A 13,831-nucleotide genomic window follows, 5' to 3' on the forward strand; every position below is an offset into this window, starting at 1 on the left:
TACACTACAGCTGTAAAATGAAGAAAGAGACTCACTGTGCAGACCCTGGTGGATGACACCACCATAGAGGTTGTGATCTCTGCTGCCAGGGTGGTCTTCACCGTGGTGTAGGGGGACTCTGGTGCTGGTGAGGGACTCAGCTCTGCAGGGGTGCTCTCCACTTTATCGGGCTCAGGAGTGTAGTAGGGAGTGGCAGTCGAGGACAAAGTGAGGATGGTGGAAGTTGTAGTCCCTTCGGGTGTGACTTCAGTGGTAGTGACACCAGCTGTAAATGTTTGATTATCATAAGGACGGGTCTTTGAACTCTCTGTGGATGTAATATGTATTTGTGTGGGTGTTGACGGTTTTGTGGTCACTCCTATGGGAACCGCTGTTGAGGCTGTGACTGTGGTAAGACCAGGTACAGGAACGGAAGTTGCAGCAGTTGTGGTTGTTGTGGATGGAACAGTGGTTGTGTGGTCATACTCAGAGGTGCTGGCAGTGGTAACCACTTTAGTGGATGTTCGGGTAGTGGTGATGGGAACTTGCGAGACTGTAGTTGAGGTATCACTTGGAGGTGCCGTGGGTGGACCAGGTGTGATTGAACTTGTTGGTTCTCCTGGAGACTTTGTAGTCAAAGAGACCTTGTCTGTAGTTGTCCTGACAGTAGACCTTTCTGTTTTAGAAGATGTCGGGGGGACCTGTGTTGTGACGGGAACCCTGGAAGTTATCCTGGTTGTCGTTACCCGGGAAATTCTTGTTGTTGGTGCCATTGTAGTCCTTGTAGTAGAGATGACTCTTGTAGTGACCCTCTCTGGATGAGTGGTTGGTCTTGGAACTATAGTTGTGTCCAGTAAAGGGGGCCTGGTCGAAGGTGGAGATGTTCTGGCTGTTGTGGCTGTTGTGGATACTTTCACTCTTTCTGTCACTGGAGGTACTGGTGTAGTGTCTTTTAATGGTTGAAAAGTAATTGGTCCAAAGGTTGTGGTTAAGGTACTTGGAGGTTCAGTTCTGGTGGGGACTGTGATGCTTGGTGTTTCGAGTAGCCGGGTTGTTAGCACATCCAGAGGTTTCGGTGTTGTCGGTTTCTCAATCGTTGATGTTGACATCACCATGGATGAAGGCTCTGGGAAGGTTGAGATTTTTGAAGTGGTCCTTGACAATATTGAAGTTGTAGTAGCGACAGAAGTTGCCATGGTAATGGATGGTGAAGTGGATGGGGGACGGGGAGGGATCGGCGAGGAGGTTGTGGAGATGACTAAAGGGGTGAAAGGTTTGGGTGAAGCCTCTGCTGTGGTCACCTTCTCAGTGCTATATATGGGTGTTGAGGAAGTTTCACGATGAGGGGGCCTCCAAGGTTCAGTGGTCTTTGCTGTGGTGGGACTAGTAGTAATGGGACTGGAAGTTACTGGTGATAAAAGCACGGTTGTGGTCTCTACGGGTGACACCAGGGATGTGGCTGATGTGGTAACCATAGCCTCTGTTGAGGTTGACATGGTAGAGGTAGATGGTGAAAATTCTTCAGTTGGTAGTAGAATCTTAGGTGGTTTTGTGGTGACATGGGCAATATCGGGGGAGACAGTCAGTGTAGTATGAGTGGTTACACCACTGGTGGTGGTTGTGGTCGTCCCCCAGTCTACGGCTGTGGTCTCGTATTTGGTTGTCTCTGTAGTTCTTTCCGTAGTTGGAAGACTGACCGACCAGGAAGTTCTCTCTGTATAGACTTGTGAAGTAGGTCTAGAAGGTACTGTTGTATCAGTTATCTTCAAAGGTGGAACAACAGCTGTTGTTGTGGTGATATGGGTTTTAGGTACAGGTACTGTTTCTGCTGTGGACACTGATGAAGTTTCCTCTGTTGTGACTGCCTGTTCTGAGATGGGTGGAGTAGGAATTGTTGATGTTGTTGTAAGTAAGATATCAACAGAGGGACTTGATGGTAGCTCAGGAATAGGCATTGTAGAAGTTCTTAGTACCATAGGGCTTGTGTGCACAGTTTTCTCAGTGGTCACCTCAGAGAAACGTGCTGTTGGTGTGGGACCAGTGAATAGTGTTGTTTTAAGTGTTGTGAAGGCAATGACTGGTGAGGTTGATTCTGTGGTGTGTGCTGAAGTGGCTTCTAGTGTAGACAAAGGTACAGTGTGAACTGGGTAGGGGGGTGAAGAAGAGTACTCTGTGGTAGCAACTGTACTTGTAACACCAGGAGGAAGTGATTGAGTGGTTGGTGTCTTTCCTGTTTCCACACTGACTACTAGCTTTGTGCTGGTCTCATTGTAGACGCCAGTGGTGATTATGGGTATTGTAGTCCGTACTGTATCTCTAAGCGTGTCTGAAACTTCTGTCGGACGAAGGCTTGAGGTGGTTGAAATGGGAGACAAGTCCACTAAACGTGTTGTGGTTTTGGTGGTGTCCCTGGGAGGAGAGACTGTGACAGAGGGCAGTGTACTGATAAGGGTGGGCCCCTCAGTGGAGCTCGTAGGCTGGACCATGACAGTGGATGGTGGGAAGGTGGTGGGAGAGGTGGTGTAGAGTGTTTCTTTGGAAGCCATGGGACTGGTGGACGAGGTTAACAAAGTACTAACGGGGAAAGGAGAAAGTGTCGTCCTCACTGTGCTGATACCAGTAGGCTCAAGTGTGGAGCTTGGAGTTGACGTAATCTGCTCCGTCGTGACTATTGGAACTGTAGTTGGAGCTGTGGTCGTTTTTACAGTGGAAACAGGTTTTACTGTAGGGGGCTGTGTTGGAGGAGATAGAGAGGCAACTGTACTGACGTGTGACACTGGGGCAGGAATGGATGAAGTGCTGTCTGGTAGGACCACCTTTTCAGGAACTGTTGTTGGTACACTAATAGTTGTGGTCTGGGTATACACTGCGGGTGTAGCAGTGGTGAATCTGACTGTTGTGGTAGCTGCAGTGGAAAGGGCCATGCCAGAGGTAGTTGTAAGGATTGGGGTGGAAGCTGTGGTGAGGGGTCCCGGTGTGGGGGAAGGGGTATAATGTTCTGTGGAGAGGCTAGGGCTAGTCGGGGTGGTGGTGGCAGTGATAGGAATGACAGCTGCAGGTGGTGTCTCAACGCTGGCTGCCGTTGTGGTAATGGGCGGCACGGCAACTGGAGGCTTAATGCCTAAGCACAAACAATAAAACAACTGTTAGCATCACTGCTGGTCAGGAGAGAAAGAAAGAAAGAAAGAAAGGGTGAGATAGAGAAAGAAAGACAGACTGAAAAAGAAGGACGTGGAATGGGGTTAAGGAGCAGGGCCAATTTGTCCCTCTATGGCCAGACTTCAACTACATCTCTCATGGCATTGGGAGTTAAGGGGATTGAGAGTGTTGAGCTTGATTAAACAGATGTTAGGGGTGGACATGTCAACATCTAGGAAACTTAATATCTTACAGTGATTATATTTTTTACAAACAGACCTCAAACATATCAAAGCACTATATGGTGGTAAGTTGGCTCTTGTAACAATACAATCCAAAGAAATATTACACATTCTTAGATAATAAGTATCTGCTCTGATATGAGAAGGGGGAAAGGAAAAGGGTACTCAAAGCTGTAGTACTCACAGTCTTCAACATGGACACATCTCTGGGTGACCTCATCCAGAACCATGTGGGCAGGACACATGGGAAGACATCCCTCCACTCTACAGAAAAAGCCACACAGCTCTGAAAATAACCCCCATGACCCAGAAAACAACAATTTTTCTAGACAAACACTTTTATATCTAAGACTGTCTTTGGTTGTCTTCATAATAAAGCATATCGTTTTTGAAACATCATCATAATGACCAATGTATAAAAATGTATGTGTCTTTTGTTTACAGATTAATTATGTGATAAAGCTAAATTAACAATGTGCATCTAAAAATTTAAATCTCAAATCACACCCCCTCTTGATAATTTTTTAAGAAATTGAAATGTAAAGGGTTTTGAAGGTACTGTGAATGCTGACACTGTCTGTTGGTGTTATGAGGACTTAGGAAGTCTTACTTTGGAATAGTGACACATGCCCCACCCGAGGGGTCACTGCAGGTCTTGAAGCAGGGGCTGACACACGAATCGTACCTCCACTGGCACCGAGGACCAGTAGGGATATCTGGAGCTGGGCCTGACAGAAAACCACATATTTTAGGAATGTAAAAGAAACTGGTGATGAGTGCAAGAGATACTGATCATTTAACATCAATGTGGAATTCATTTTGAAATGCAACTGTTACCTATGGTCAATCCACTGTCAAATATGGATGTGTGTGATAATAATACATGAGTTGTGTCAAATGTCATAGTTCCACACAATGACAAGAATAGATGAAGACGTGTAACATATCACCGTGTTGAAAAAAGGAAGTGAGTTTGTCTTCAAAGCAAATTTAGATCATCTCTTCTCTCTATAATTTTAGCTCAAAAATTCTCATCTCCATTTAGTACCCCACTGGAGAGCTAGGGCACCCGAGACCAACATTTGACGGTCTGGACACTGCCTAACCTCTGCGGCCTTTTCCATCTTTGATATGCCTGGCATCCACTGCTGTCAGCGAGAAATTCTATCTGCTTTTGCCTGCAGTACTGGTATGACTTTCCCATTAACTAAAACAAATGCCATCATATTTTTAGCAGTGGTAATTACTCAGCTTGCATCGGCGGCACTGTCTCTGTGAGCTGAGAGTGGTGAGAAAGAGCAAAGCACTCTGAACTTCCCTCACCCTGCACTTTGACCTGGAAGATGGTTAGTGGTGACCTGTCATGCTCACATGGGCACTTCAAAATCTTGTGATTAACTGTTTTGTTTGGCTAAAATTAACTCAAGTGGTTCTCCCATACCTGTCCTAGGTTTGACCCTGTTTTCTACCCCTCTCTTGGTTCACCCCTACCCCCGGAGGGTGATTCTGGGTTTGAGTGAGGGTAAATCCCCTCTCTCTAGAGGGGTCTTTGTTGTAAAACAGCCTTAAGGGGGTTTGGTTGATGCCATTGCATAGCATACCACCCAACCCTCTCTCACATAGACTGAACCACACAACCCCACCCCACCCACACACACACAGACACACGGACAGGGACACACACACGTACACACACACAACATAACTGTGATTAAAGGAGCTCCCCAGCACACATCAGCCACTCGCCACTGACAAAAGCTCTCATTTTGCTCTGAGGTAGGAGTGTGCCAGTCAACAGCTGCAGAGGGTTGCTATTACAGAGCAATGCAAAACATGGCCACCCACACAAAGCACCCATTAACTGGTTAAACGGGTGTTTTAAACAAATGGCAGCACATGCATGTTGGAGGAGCTAATGTTGGGGGGTTGGTCAGTCTGTATCCCCAAGTGAAACTCTTTGTCCTGCAGTCCAGCTGTCACGTAGCTCACATAAATACAGTAAGTATTGGGTTGCTTTGACTCACCCAAACATGCGAGGACTGGACATCAAGCTATGTGATCAAAGCATGTTATGGTCCTTAGCTGCTATTTATGTTATAAACTATTACAAACTACTAAGTTGAATGGGGTAAAAGTTTACCAATGTTAATCACAACAAATGTTGATTATTAAAATGCCATGCTAGTATGGAAAGTGAAAGTGGAATTTAGGTTGACTTCTAACAAAAATACTGATTAAAATGTATAGTACACTGCATCCAATGAAAGCTGCAAGCAGAATTCATCTGGGTCCAAGTTGTCTTGTCTACTGTGTCTACTTGTCTACAGTTTGCAATAGTTGTGCAATAGTTTATTATTACTTTGCAGTCTATCAAATCTGTGACTTGAAAGCCTCTCATAACAAGTTGGGGAATCAACCAATTGTGCTATTATGGCTTACAGCACCTGGCTGCATCGAGAGATACAGCCAAGTCATTCATCTTTTGAATGTTCACACAGATTCATCTGGTCACTTCAGTCACACAGAGCTGTTTTATGTGCTGTATTTTTGCTTACCAAACATATATTAACATAGTTGAGCTATTCATTCATGTACTAAATGTAATTTATGATTGCATGTAACCAACACTATATGTCTTTTCAAGCTCATTGCTTCCTCATGATAATATTATATTAGTTTCATAATTTTAGATTTGATAATTTAAGAATTAGCAGTTAGTGTTGATTCTTGGACCCTTACTTAATTTATATGTAAAATATAGTTATATATACTTACTTTTTATATAACTTAATATACTAACAGTTTTTAACCCTCCATTGAAGATGCACACAACACCTTTTCCCCAAAAGCCTCTCACACACTCTGTCACACACTGACCTGTGAGTTTGAAGAGAGTGGCTTTGCGGAAGCTGTCTGTGTGTTTATATTTCATGAGATGAACCCAGGACAGCATGTAGTGAAAGAAGAAGCCCGTTTTGGTGAAGGACTCCAACGAGTCGTAACCGGTGATCCAGGTGTCCCTGTGGAGGACGAATGTGGCCTGGTCCCAGAATGCCTCACTCTCCTCCCACTTGGTCACCCTAAGACGGCCGTCCTGGTCCACATGCAGAAAGTAGTTGGGCCTTTCAGAAACCTCCAACGACACCAGGGACGTGTCTAAGAGTTTGATGAGAACAGTTTATGAGTAATATATGGGTACCATTATACTTACTTGGTAACAATGTATTATTATTTTGAAGTGGAAAGAGTGGATAGGATTGACAACCATAGCAATAATGAGACGCATATGCTTGTGGTACAAATAGTTTTTTCTTCTGCAATACTTGGTTAAACTACTGGGTGTCTCCTTGCTCCTATGGTTGGCAAATATCAGGTTAGCTGACAATGGTATCTGCATACCAGCTATAAACACTGCTTGCTAGCTGCTGGTAACACCTCTTGGCTGACTTGCCAGTGGTCTCAACAGTTTGACTGGTCGAAGGATCAGGTTTCTGTATTAGCATTTAGAAATCTGATTCTCAGAAGCCGCTTGCCAATTAAGAGTCAACATAAAGCTATCTTGGAATCTGTGTTTTCGCTGGGCAAACCAACTCATTCCAAACATAGTCCAAACCAATAGCAACAGTGGAAGAGGAGAATATTGTCTGATTGGCATTCAGTGGGGCCTATTAACCAATGGAAATGTTAGAATGCTCTCTGAAACCCACGATTAAGATACGCTAGAAAGGCATTCTTCCTATAGAACGAGTGATTGGTGGGCTGGACCTAACAAACCAAACTCAGAGTAATGTATAGTATAGGAACTGAGGGTAAAGATAATAGAAAATGGGATAGAAATTATCGTTGGCATTGATAGTTTTACTTTCACATTGTATCTCACCGTGCGGCCGGGATCTACTTAGTCCAGGGGTCACCATGAAGACCGACAGGATCCCAGGACCCATGGAGCCTAGTTTCTTTGGGAAAACCATCCCACTGGACCGGTTGGCAGCCAGCACTGTGTTCCTTTCCAAGTAGGTGAGCAGCAGGTAGGGGCCTTTACCTAGGACTGCACAAGACAATTATACTGTGATATGTTTGCTATAGCATAAGATCTATGCACATACTACTCCCCCTTGTGGTTTAGGAGTGAAGTATCTTTGCATACAAAGACAACTAAATACTGAGATTCCAATAGATAATGTAGATTGTTTATGGGACATAATACATGTAATACACGGAAATGAGTTACAGTACAGATATAGTAAAGAATTGTGTAGAAAAAAACTGGCTAAAATGTTTACCTTTGTTGTAGAATTCACAATCAAAGGCTAAAGAGAAAAACAGACAACTTAGTTAACAAAAGTAAAACAAGCAAGGACAATATGACAAAAACACAGTTTTATGAGACAAGGGCTAGCGCTTTACAGTTGATTATGGCTCTGGGCCAACAGTATGTCAGCAGGTCCTCTGACTTACGGCACATGGACGGGGAGCGCCAGTCAATGGTGATCCCTTGGTGACAACAGCGGTGGGCGTAGGCGGCCACGCTGGTGCAGAAGCACTCGCAGTCTCCTCCGCGGCTGCAGCCACACGTGTCAGACAGGCAGTTCATGTAAAACCAGGTCACATCCACCTGGGAGGAGGGGATATTAGGTCTTATTCATTTAGCAGATACGCTCATCAAATGCAACACCCAGATTCATACAGTAATACTGCATATTGTAAGTACATCATAAGTACAGCAAATCAAAGATCATTATATGTCTAGGATCCACTTAAGGTGTGCCAAGTAAAATGTTTACCTATAATTATAATTCTATTATTTCTAAAATTGTATATTGAGGTTTATGATGAATGTTATGGTGAATGGTACCATCTTGATAGTAACTAAAAGATGATCAAAACAAGTGAACCAAATGAACCAGAGTGAAGATTACATGTACGAGGGAGAAGGTAGACTTGAGAAAGTGCCCCCAGTTATACTGTCAGATAGGGAACAGGGACAGTCTAAGCCCCTGATTAAGTAAACCCTTTTATTCTGGAGTCAGCTGGACCTTGAAAGCTCAGACTCAAATAACCAGTGGCACCCCCACCCCAGCACTCATCGACACGAACAGCTGAAATAGCACACAGAGAAAACTGCATGTCACGGCACAGACGCAAGTGCACATACTCGCGTGTGCAGGCACACAGACACGCCAGCATGTAAAACATAAGAAGGTCCTGTGCATTTGCTTAGCAACCCACATGATATGTATGTAGACATGGGCATGTGCACAGGCATTCACAGAACACAGAAGCACACAAAGAGCATAAATACTCAAAGCTACAACACATACATATTTTAGGTCTATATATTATATATAGGACTTGCCATAAGCACACATACACACAGTAAATATTTGAATACAATTCAAATCAGAGCAAATTAGACCAAGTGGCATTCCTTCAACTGGCAGAGGATTTGGTGGTCATGCCTGTACTCACCACTGGATGGCAGAGTTGGAAGACTTCACTGAGCAGGACCCCACACTGCCTCTTTGCAAAGGGCTCCCTCAGGGGACTCAGACTACAGGGGTGTCTAATGTCAGGACTGTTCACACACTGGAACATACACACACAAGCACACATCTGTCATTAAACACAGAGATGCACTGTCACTTTTTTTTACATTCTGTTGTGACCTTGTTGTACTCAACAAAGACTTGAAAGGTAGTAACTTATGTTAGTTAAATGAGTGCATTACTACATCTGAGTAGTAAATTATAATGCCATCTCCAGCATGTCATAAATGAGTAGTGAAGGCAGTATATATTATGTATCCTTATTTAGCAGAGGCTTTTATTTAAAGCGACTTACAAACTAGCCATGCTGTATCTAATAATATAATAAGGGATGCGGGCTCAAACCCATCATGAAATGTATACACTGTGCAGAATTGTAGGAACCTCACTTCCTTGGGTATTCAAACCCATGATGAATTATGTACAAGGAATAACAGCTTATAGGAAATAACCCCTTATCACAGTAAGCAACCCCGGAGATACCTCCGCTGCCGTCCAGCTGTTGCCAAACTCCTGAGCCGTAGGAGAGTCGATGTTCTCTGGAGTCCTCATCTCATTCACTGTCTTCAAGTCAAAGTTTCCACATAGCCCACTCAGTTTGCCCTGAACACAAGATCCCCAAGTCAGTCTCATCACGCGACATCACTCGAAACAAAAAGAAATGTTTATCTCTGCTGGAAAAGAGGTGAGGAAATGTTTTCTGTATTTTGAAAGAGTTCCGACTTATTAATGATTTCTCTGCTCAAATGATTTCAAGTGAGATCCATTATGCTTTGGTCCATTGGTTCTCTGGAGTGCCTCTGCAGTATGGGGGGCACTGAGGGAAGGGCCATACCAGAGCGGCAGGGACTGGTCACCCTTGGTCCTCACCTGCCAGCGAGGTCCAGCCTGTATGTGGACTGTGGTCTTACGATCCCACAGCACTGTCAGGTCCTCCTCGGGAACATGGACCATGGTGAAGTACCCGGCATGCCAAATGAAGACACTCTGTTTGCTGTCAATCACACTGGAGGGGTTCTGAAGGAGACAGGGCGGAGCATTAGGCCCTGTTCAGGTGAAAATTATTAGATGGAATATGGATGCTGATGGTCTGGATGGGGTAGTATTGTATCTTTTGTTTTTAGATGGTTTGATGTTAATTTATGTACATTTCAACGGGATGAGCACATCAAAAAATATCTGAATTTCAATAGTATTTCTTTAAGATAAAGGACATGGGAGGTACACATGTACTGACTTACTGGTATGCCATTTTCATTGTCAAAAGCAATGAAAGATCTTCCAATATTGATGATGAGAGACTTTCTGCAGATGATACCGCTGTCAAAACAGTCCACGTTCTCAGCCGACACGCTCAACATCACCTCAGCAGTGCTCTGAAGGACAGGTGCCAAAAGAGTCAAATAAACCACAATCTGCTGATCTGTTTATTAAAGTAATGTTTTTACTTGTTCATTTGTTTATTTATGACATTATTCATCTTTCCTTCAAACCTTTCCTTAGGTAATTCATATCCATGAATAATTTATCCTGGTTTGTAATCTAAAGCACTCACACACCCCGCTATAATATTTGTAATACTTAATATTTTTACCTTTACTAAATAAACTTTACATGCTCCAACGTAGTCAAACAGCAGACCGTCAAATGTCTTGTAGTGACGATCTCCATAGGCAGTGCACATGGACGGACACGGACGAAACACACATTGGAAGGTCCCATGCTGGCAAATGCTGCAACACACAGCGTCAACCAAAGGAATACTATGAATACATCTGCTACCACTTAAAGAAAGAATCCTATGTCACATCTTAGGGCCTCCTTTTGTGGGGATTCGGAGTGAGCAATTATTGCTGGGGGGCCGATAAAGTGAACAAGTCATCAAATGTTGGATCCCCGCTTATTGCACCATTAGGCTGTCATCTGTATCTTCCCTCGCTACAGCTGGGAGAAATGGAGGGATAGGAGAAAGGTAGGACAAGAAAAGACTGAGATCACTGTGAGAACGTTTTCATCTCTCTAGGGATAGACAGTCACAGGCAGAGTCCAGATAAATGAAAGGAAGTCATACAAGGGCTGGCTTATTAGACCTGGTCTACTGAGGACCTGTCTCATCTTGGGAGAATAGAGTATTATAGGTATCGGGTGATGAGTTTCACTGTGGAAGCAATCTCAGGACTCATCGCTTTAAGCGAGAGACGATTCCCAAAAATTAGCTGTGCCGGTACAGATTTGTCTTAATTTACAAAGACATTGTTTGAGGTAGCTTGGTGCTGAGGACACAAATTTGTCCTCAGACAGGTATAATCCCATGGAATACAGCCACTGGATATGAGTACGGCCTAATGTGCAACCTGATAATGTACTTCAGTCCTATGGTAGAGTTTTACCACAATTTACTTGCAGTAAAAAAATTATAATTTTAACAATAACAGACATAAACTGTCATGACTCCAGATGAATCAGCTTCCTTCCCCCTCCCCCCTCTGTGTGTGAATGTGTGTGTGAAGTTACTGTTGCTGATCGTGACCTTGTTACTTTGATCATTTTCACCTGTTGTTGCTGTCTCTCCATTTAAACCTTGTCAGCCTCACTGGCTGAGTGTTTTGCAGAACTCTTGTGTCACCTGTGTTGGTGTCACTCATGCTTTCTGGTTTTCGGTCCTACAATTTATAGTTTGTTTGCCCTTGTTTTGGGGTTAGCTCAGAGAAGTATTTTTGTTGTATTCCCCCAGTTTGTATTTATTGTTTTGTCCTGGAAATCTGATTAATTTTGATCAATTCTTCTTTTTGACATCCGCTGCGTGTGATTCCTACCACTCCCAGTAACATGCTCAACTTTTTGATTTATAACGAATATATGGTTCATAGCTCTTTAGACTCAGACTACCTTATAAATTAAGTTTCTACAGTAAAATCTGATTCAAATTTACCATTGATAACAGGGAGAGATGACTCTGTCTCCTGGGTAATACTCTTTCCCTTTCCAAAGACAGGGACATGCATCAGGTTCAAAGCACTCGTCACCATGTTTGAGCATCCTGGAAACAAACAAACAAAAAAACACACAAAAGTAGTGTAGGTTTATAGACACAATCAATTCTGTTGAGGATAACATCAAGTTATTTCAAAAAGGGTTCTCCATGAATGAATTCATTTAGCAGACACTTTTATCCAAAGCAACATACAGGGGTTGTTTTGAAAGTGGGACCTCTGGATCTTCTGGAAAATGCTCTACCATGAGCTGATCTCCTTCACTATACCTTTCCCATATAATTTTAATACTAGGATTAGTTTTGAACTGATTCCATGAAACCAGCCAGGGCTATGATGTCCAGCACTGAATGAGATGTATAAAGTGTTGCATGCTGGGATGTTGAAGAGAGAGCCAGAGCAGTCTGGGTCCCATAGCAGAGCACTGCCAGTGAACAAGAGTGTTTCAGGGATGGGCAACTCCAAATGAAAAGGACCAACACTCGTTAGCTACATGAGAAAACCAGACAATTAGGATTCTCAGAGATAGAGAGAAACAGCCTTTGTCTGGGTGGTTCCATTCGCTTTCCACGCTGTTAGGCCGGGGCTGATAAGCATCTTGTAATATCCAGGGGCGAGCTATACCCACTGGCGAGAGAGTGTGGACAATGAAGCGACACATTGAATGGTCCTCGCCACAAACCTCAGGTTCATCTGAGTAAAGTTACACCCGAGATAAAGCGGTGTTAACAGTTCTCTTTATCTGCACGCCAAGGCACTGTATCGATTACTCTGATCAAAGAATCCATAATAATCCATTCTACGGACTCTGTGAGCTATTTATGAATAAATCTCCATGAGCATCTTTCTCCTGTGTGATTAAATTATATCTGACAAATTTGGAGAACTGGATTTAGGGGGATTTGATACTGTACCCTAGTGATTACACATTTGATATGCGTTTGAAGATTTCAAATTTGAAAATTAGGTACTTTGGAATTTGATTTTTAGTCCAGTTTTGTAGTTCAATTCAACTTCCCCTTTATTTTACATCTTGAAAGCTTTGGATAGACGGGCACAAGCACACCCTGTCTTCTGTCTTTCAATCTTTTGTCTCTGTTGTTCCTATTTCTGCCAAGAATGTCACAATACCTAGGTCAGGAGATCTCAAAGGGCTTTGGCATCCCCGTAAAGTTGGAGGATGTAACGGTTGCCAGAAATGTACCTTACACTATGAATGGTTGCGAAATCTATGTCTAAAAAAAGAAAAGAAAAACAGGGGATATGCCATCCTCTTCTACTTAAAAAGTGAACTGCCTGTACCTAACTATAGTGTGTATCACTAAAATGTTGAGTGTGAAAAAGAGTTTGACGCTATATCTTTGCACCGCTCAGACCTCAGTCAAATGAAAAAGTGCTGATGGTCCTAAACAGGTAGAAGGAATTCTTTAAGAGGCTTAAGAGACACCTGAGACTACACACTGCCTACTTATTGCATAAATAAGAAACACTGCAATTTATAAAAGGGAGGAGTGACAAAGTAAAAAAGAAAAAAGAGAAACTCAAACGTAATTGCCTGGGCAGAGTTACACAAGTTCATTACTACAGGAATGCCTCTGCTCACAAAAACAGTGTTATGCCCATTACTCTCTAGAGAGGAAAAGGGAAAAAAGAAAGAATGAAAGAAAGAAAGACAAAATGAATGGGCGGTCATCCCTTACTAAAAAAGAGATGATGAGAAAGAGAGAGAAACAAACCAAGATGAAAGCTGGGACCTACAGTAAGCGGGTAAAACGCGATGTTTAAATTGTTGGAGTCGACCATAATTGTACAAGACAACCTGCAAATCTCAAAGTCAACATTATTGATTATTGATCACCCAAGGAGAAGAGAATGATAGAGAAGCTCATACTAGTTTAGGGAGTCTGAGGACATAAGATACTGTATGCAATAT

The 13,831-nt window shown here is 43.1% G+C and overlaps 1 protein-coding gene across 1 annotated transcript in view; it reads right to left on the bottom strand.

Annotated features, from left to right (window-relative positions):
• otog (otogelin) overlaps nucleotides 1-13,831 on the bottom strand; it is a 39,291-nt gene that overhangs the window by 9,615 nt on the left and 15,845 nt on the right. The window contains exons 24-36 of the mRNA XM_084682841.1: nucleotides 11,838-11,945; nucleotides 10,500-10,638; nucleotides 10,147-10,281; nucleotides 9,776-9,922; nucleotides 9,389-9,508; nucleotides 8,829-8,945; nucleotides 7,818-7,974; nucleotides 7,643-7,669; nucleotides 7,240-7,407; nucleotides 6,237-6,515; nucleotides 3,970-4,087; nucleotides 3,544-3,623; nucleotides 36-3,100 (exon numbers count right to left, since the gene is read on the bottom strand). Of these exons, the coding sequence (XP_084538967.1) occupies nucleotides 36-3,100; nucleotides 3,544-3,623; nucleotides 3,970-4,087; nucleotides 6,237-6,515; nucleotides 7,240-7,407; nucleotides 7,643-7,669; nucleotides 7,818-7,974; nucleotides 8,829-8,945; nucleotides 9,389-9,508; nucleotides 9,776-9,922; nucleotides 10,147-10,281; nucleotides 10,500-10,638; nucleotides 11,838-11,945 (4,660 nt within the window). The remainder of the gene's footprint in view (nucleotides 1-35; nucleotides 3,101-3,543; nucleotides 3,624-3,969; nucleotides 4,088-6,236; nucleotides 6,516-7,239; nucleotides 7,408-7,642; nucleotides 7,670-7,817; nucleotides 7,975-8,828; nucleotides 8,946-9,388; nucleotides 9,509-9,775; nucleotides 9,923-10,146; nucleotides 10,282-10,499; nucleotides 10,639-11,837; nucleotides 11,946-13,831) is intronic.

Source organism: Hypomesus nipponensis, chromosome 19 (genome assembly GCF_054491055.1).
Source record: "Hypomesus nipponensis isolate SF chromosome 19, ASM5449105v1, whole genome shotgun sequence".
NCBI lineage: Eukaryota > Metazoa > Chordata > Actinopteri > Osmeriformes > Osmeridae > Hypomesus > Hypomesus nipponensis.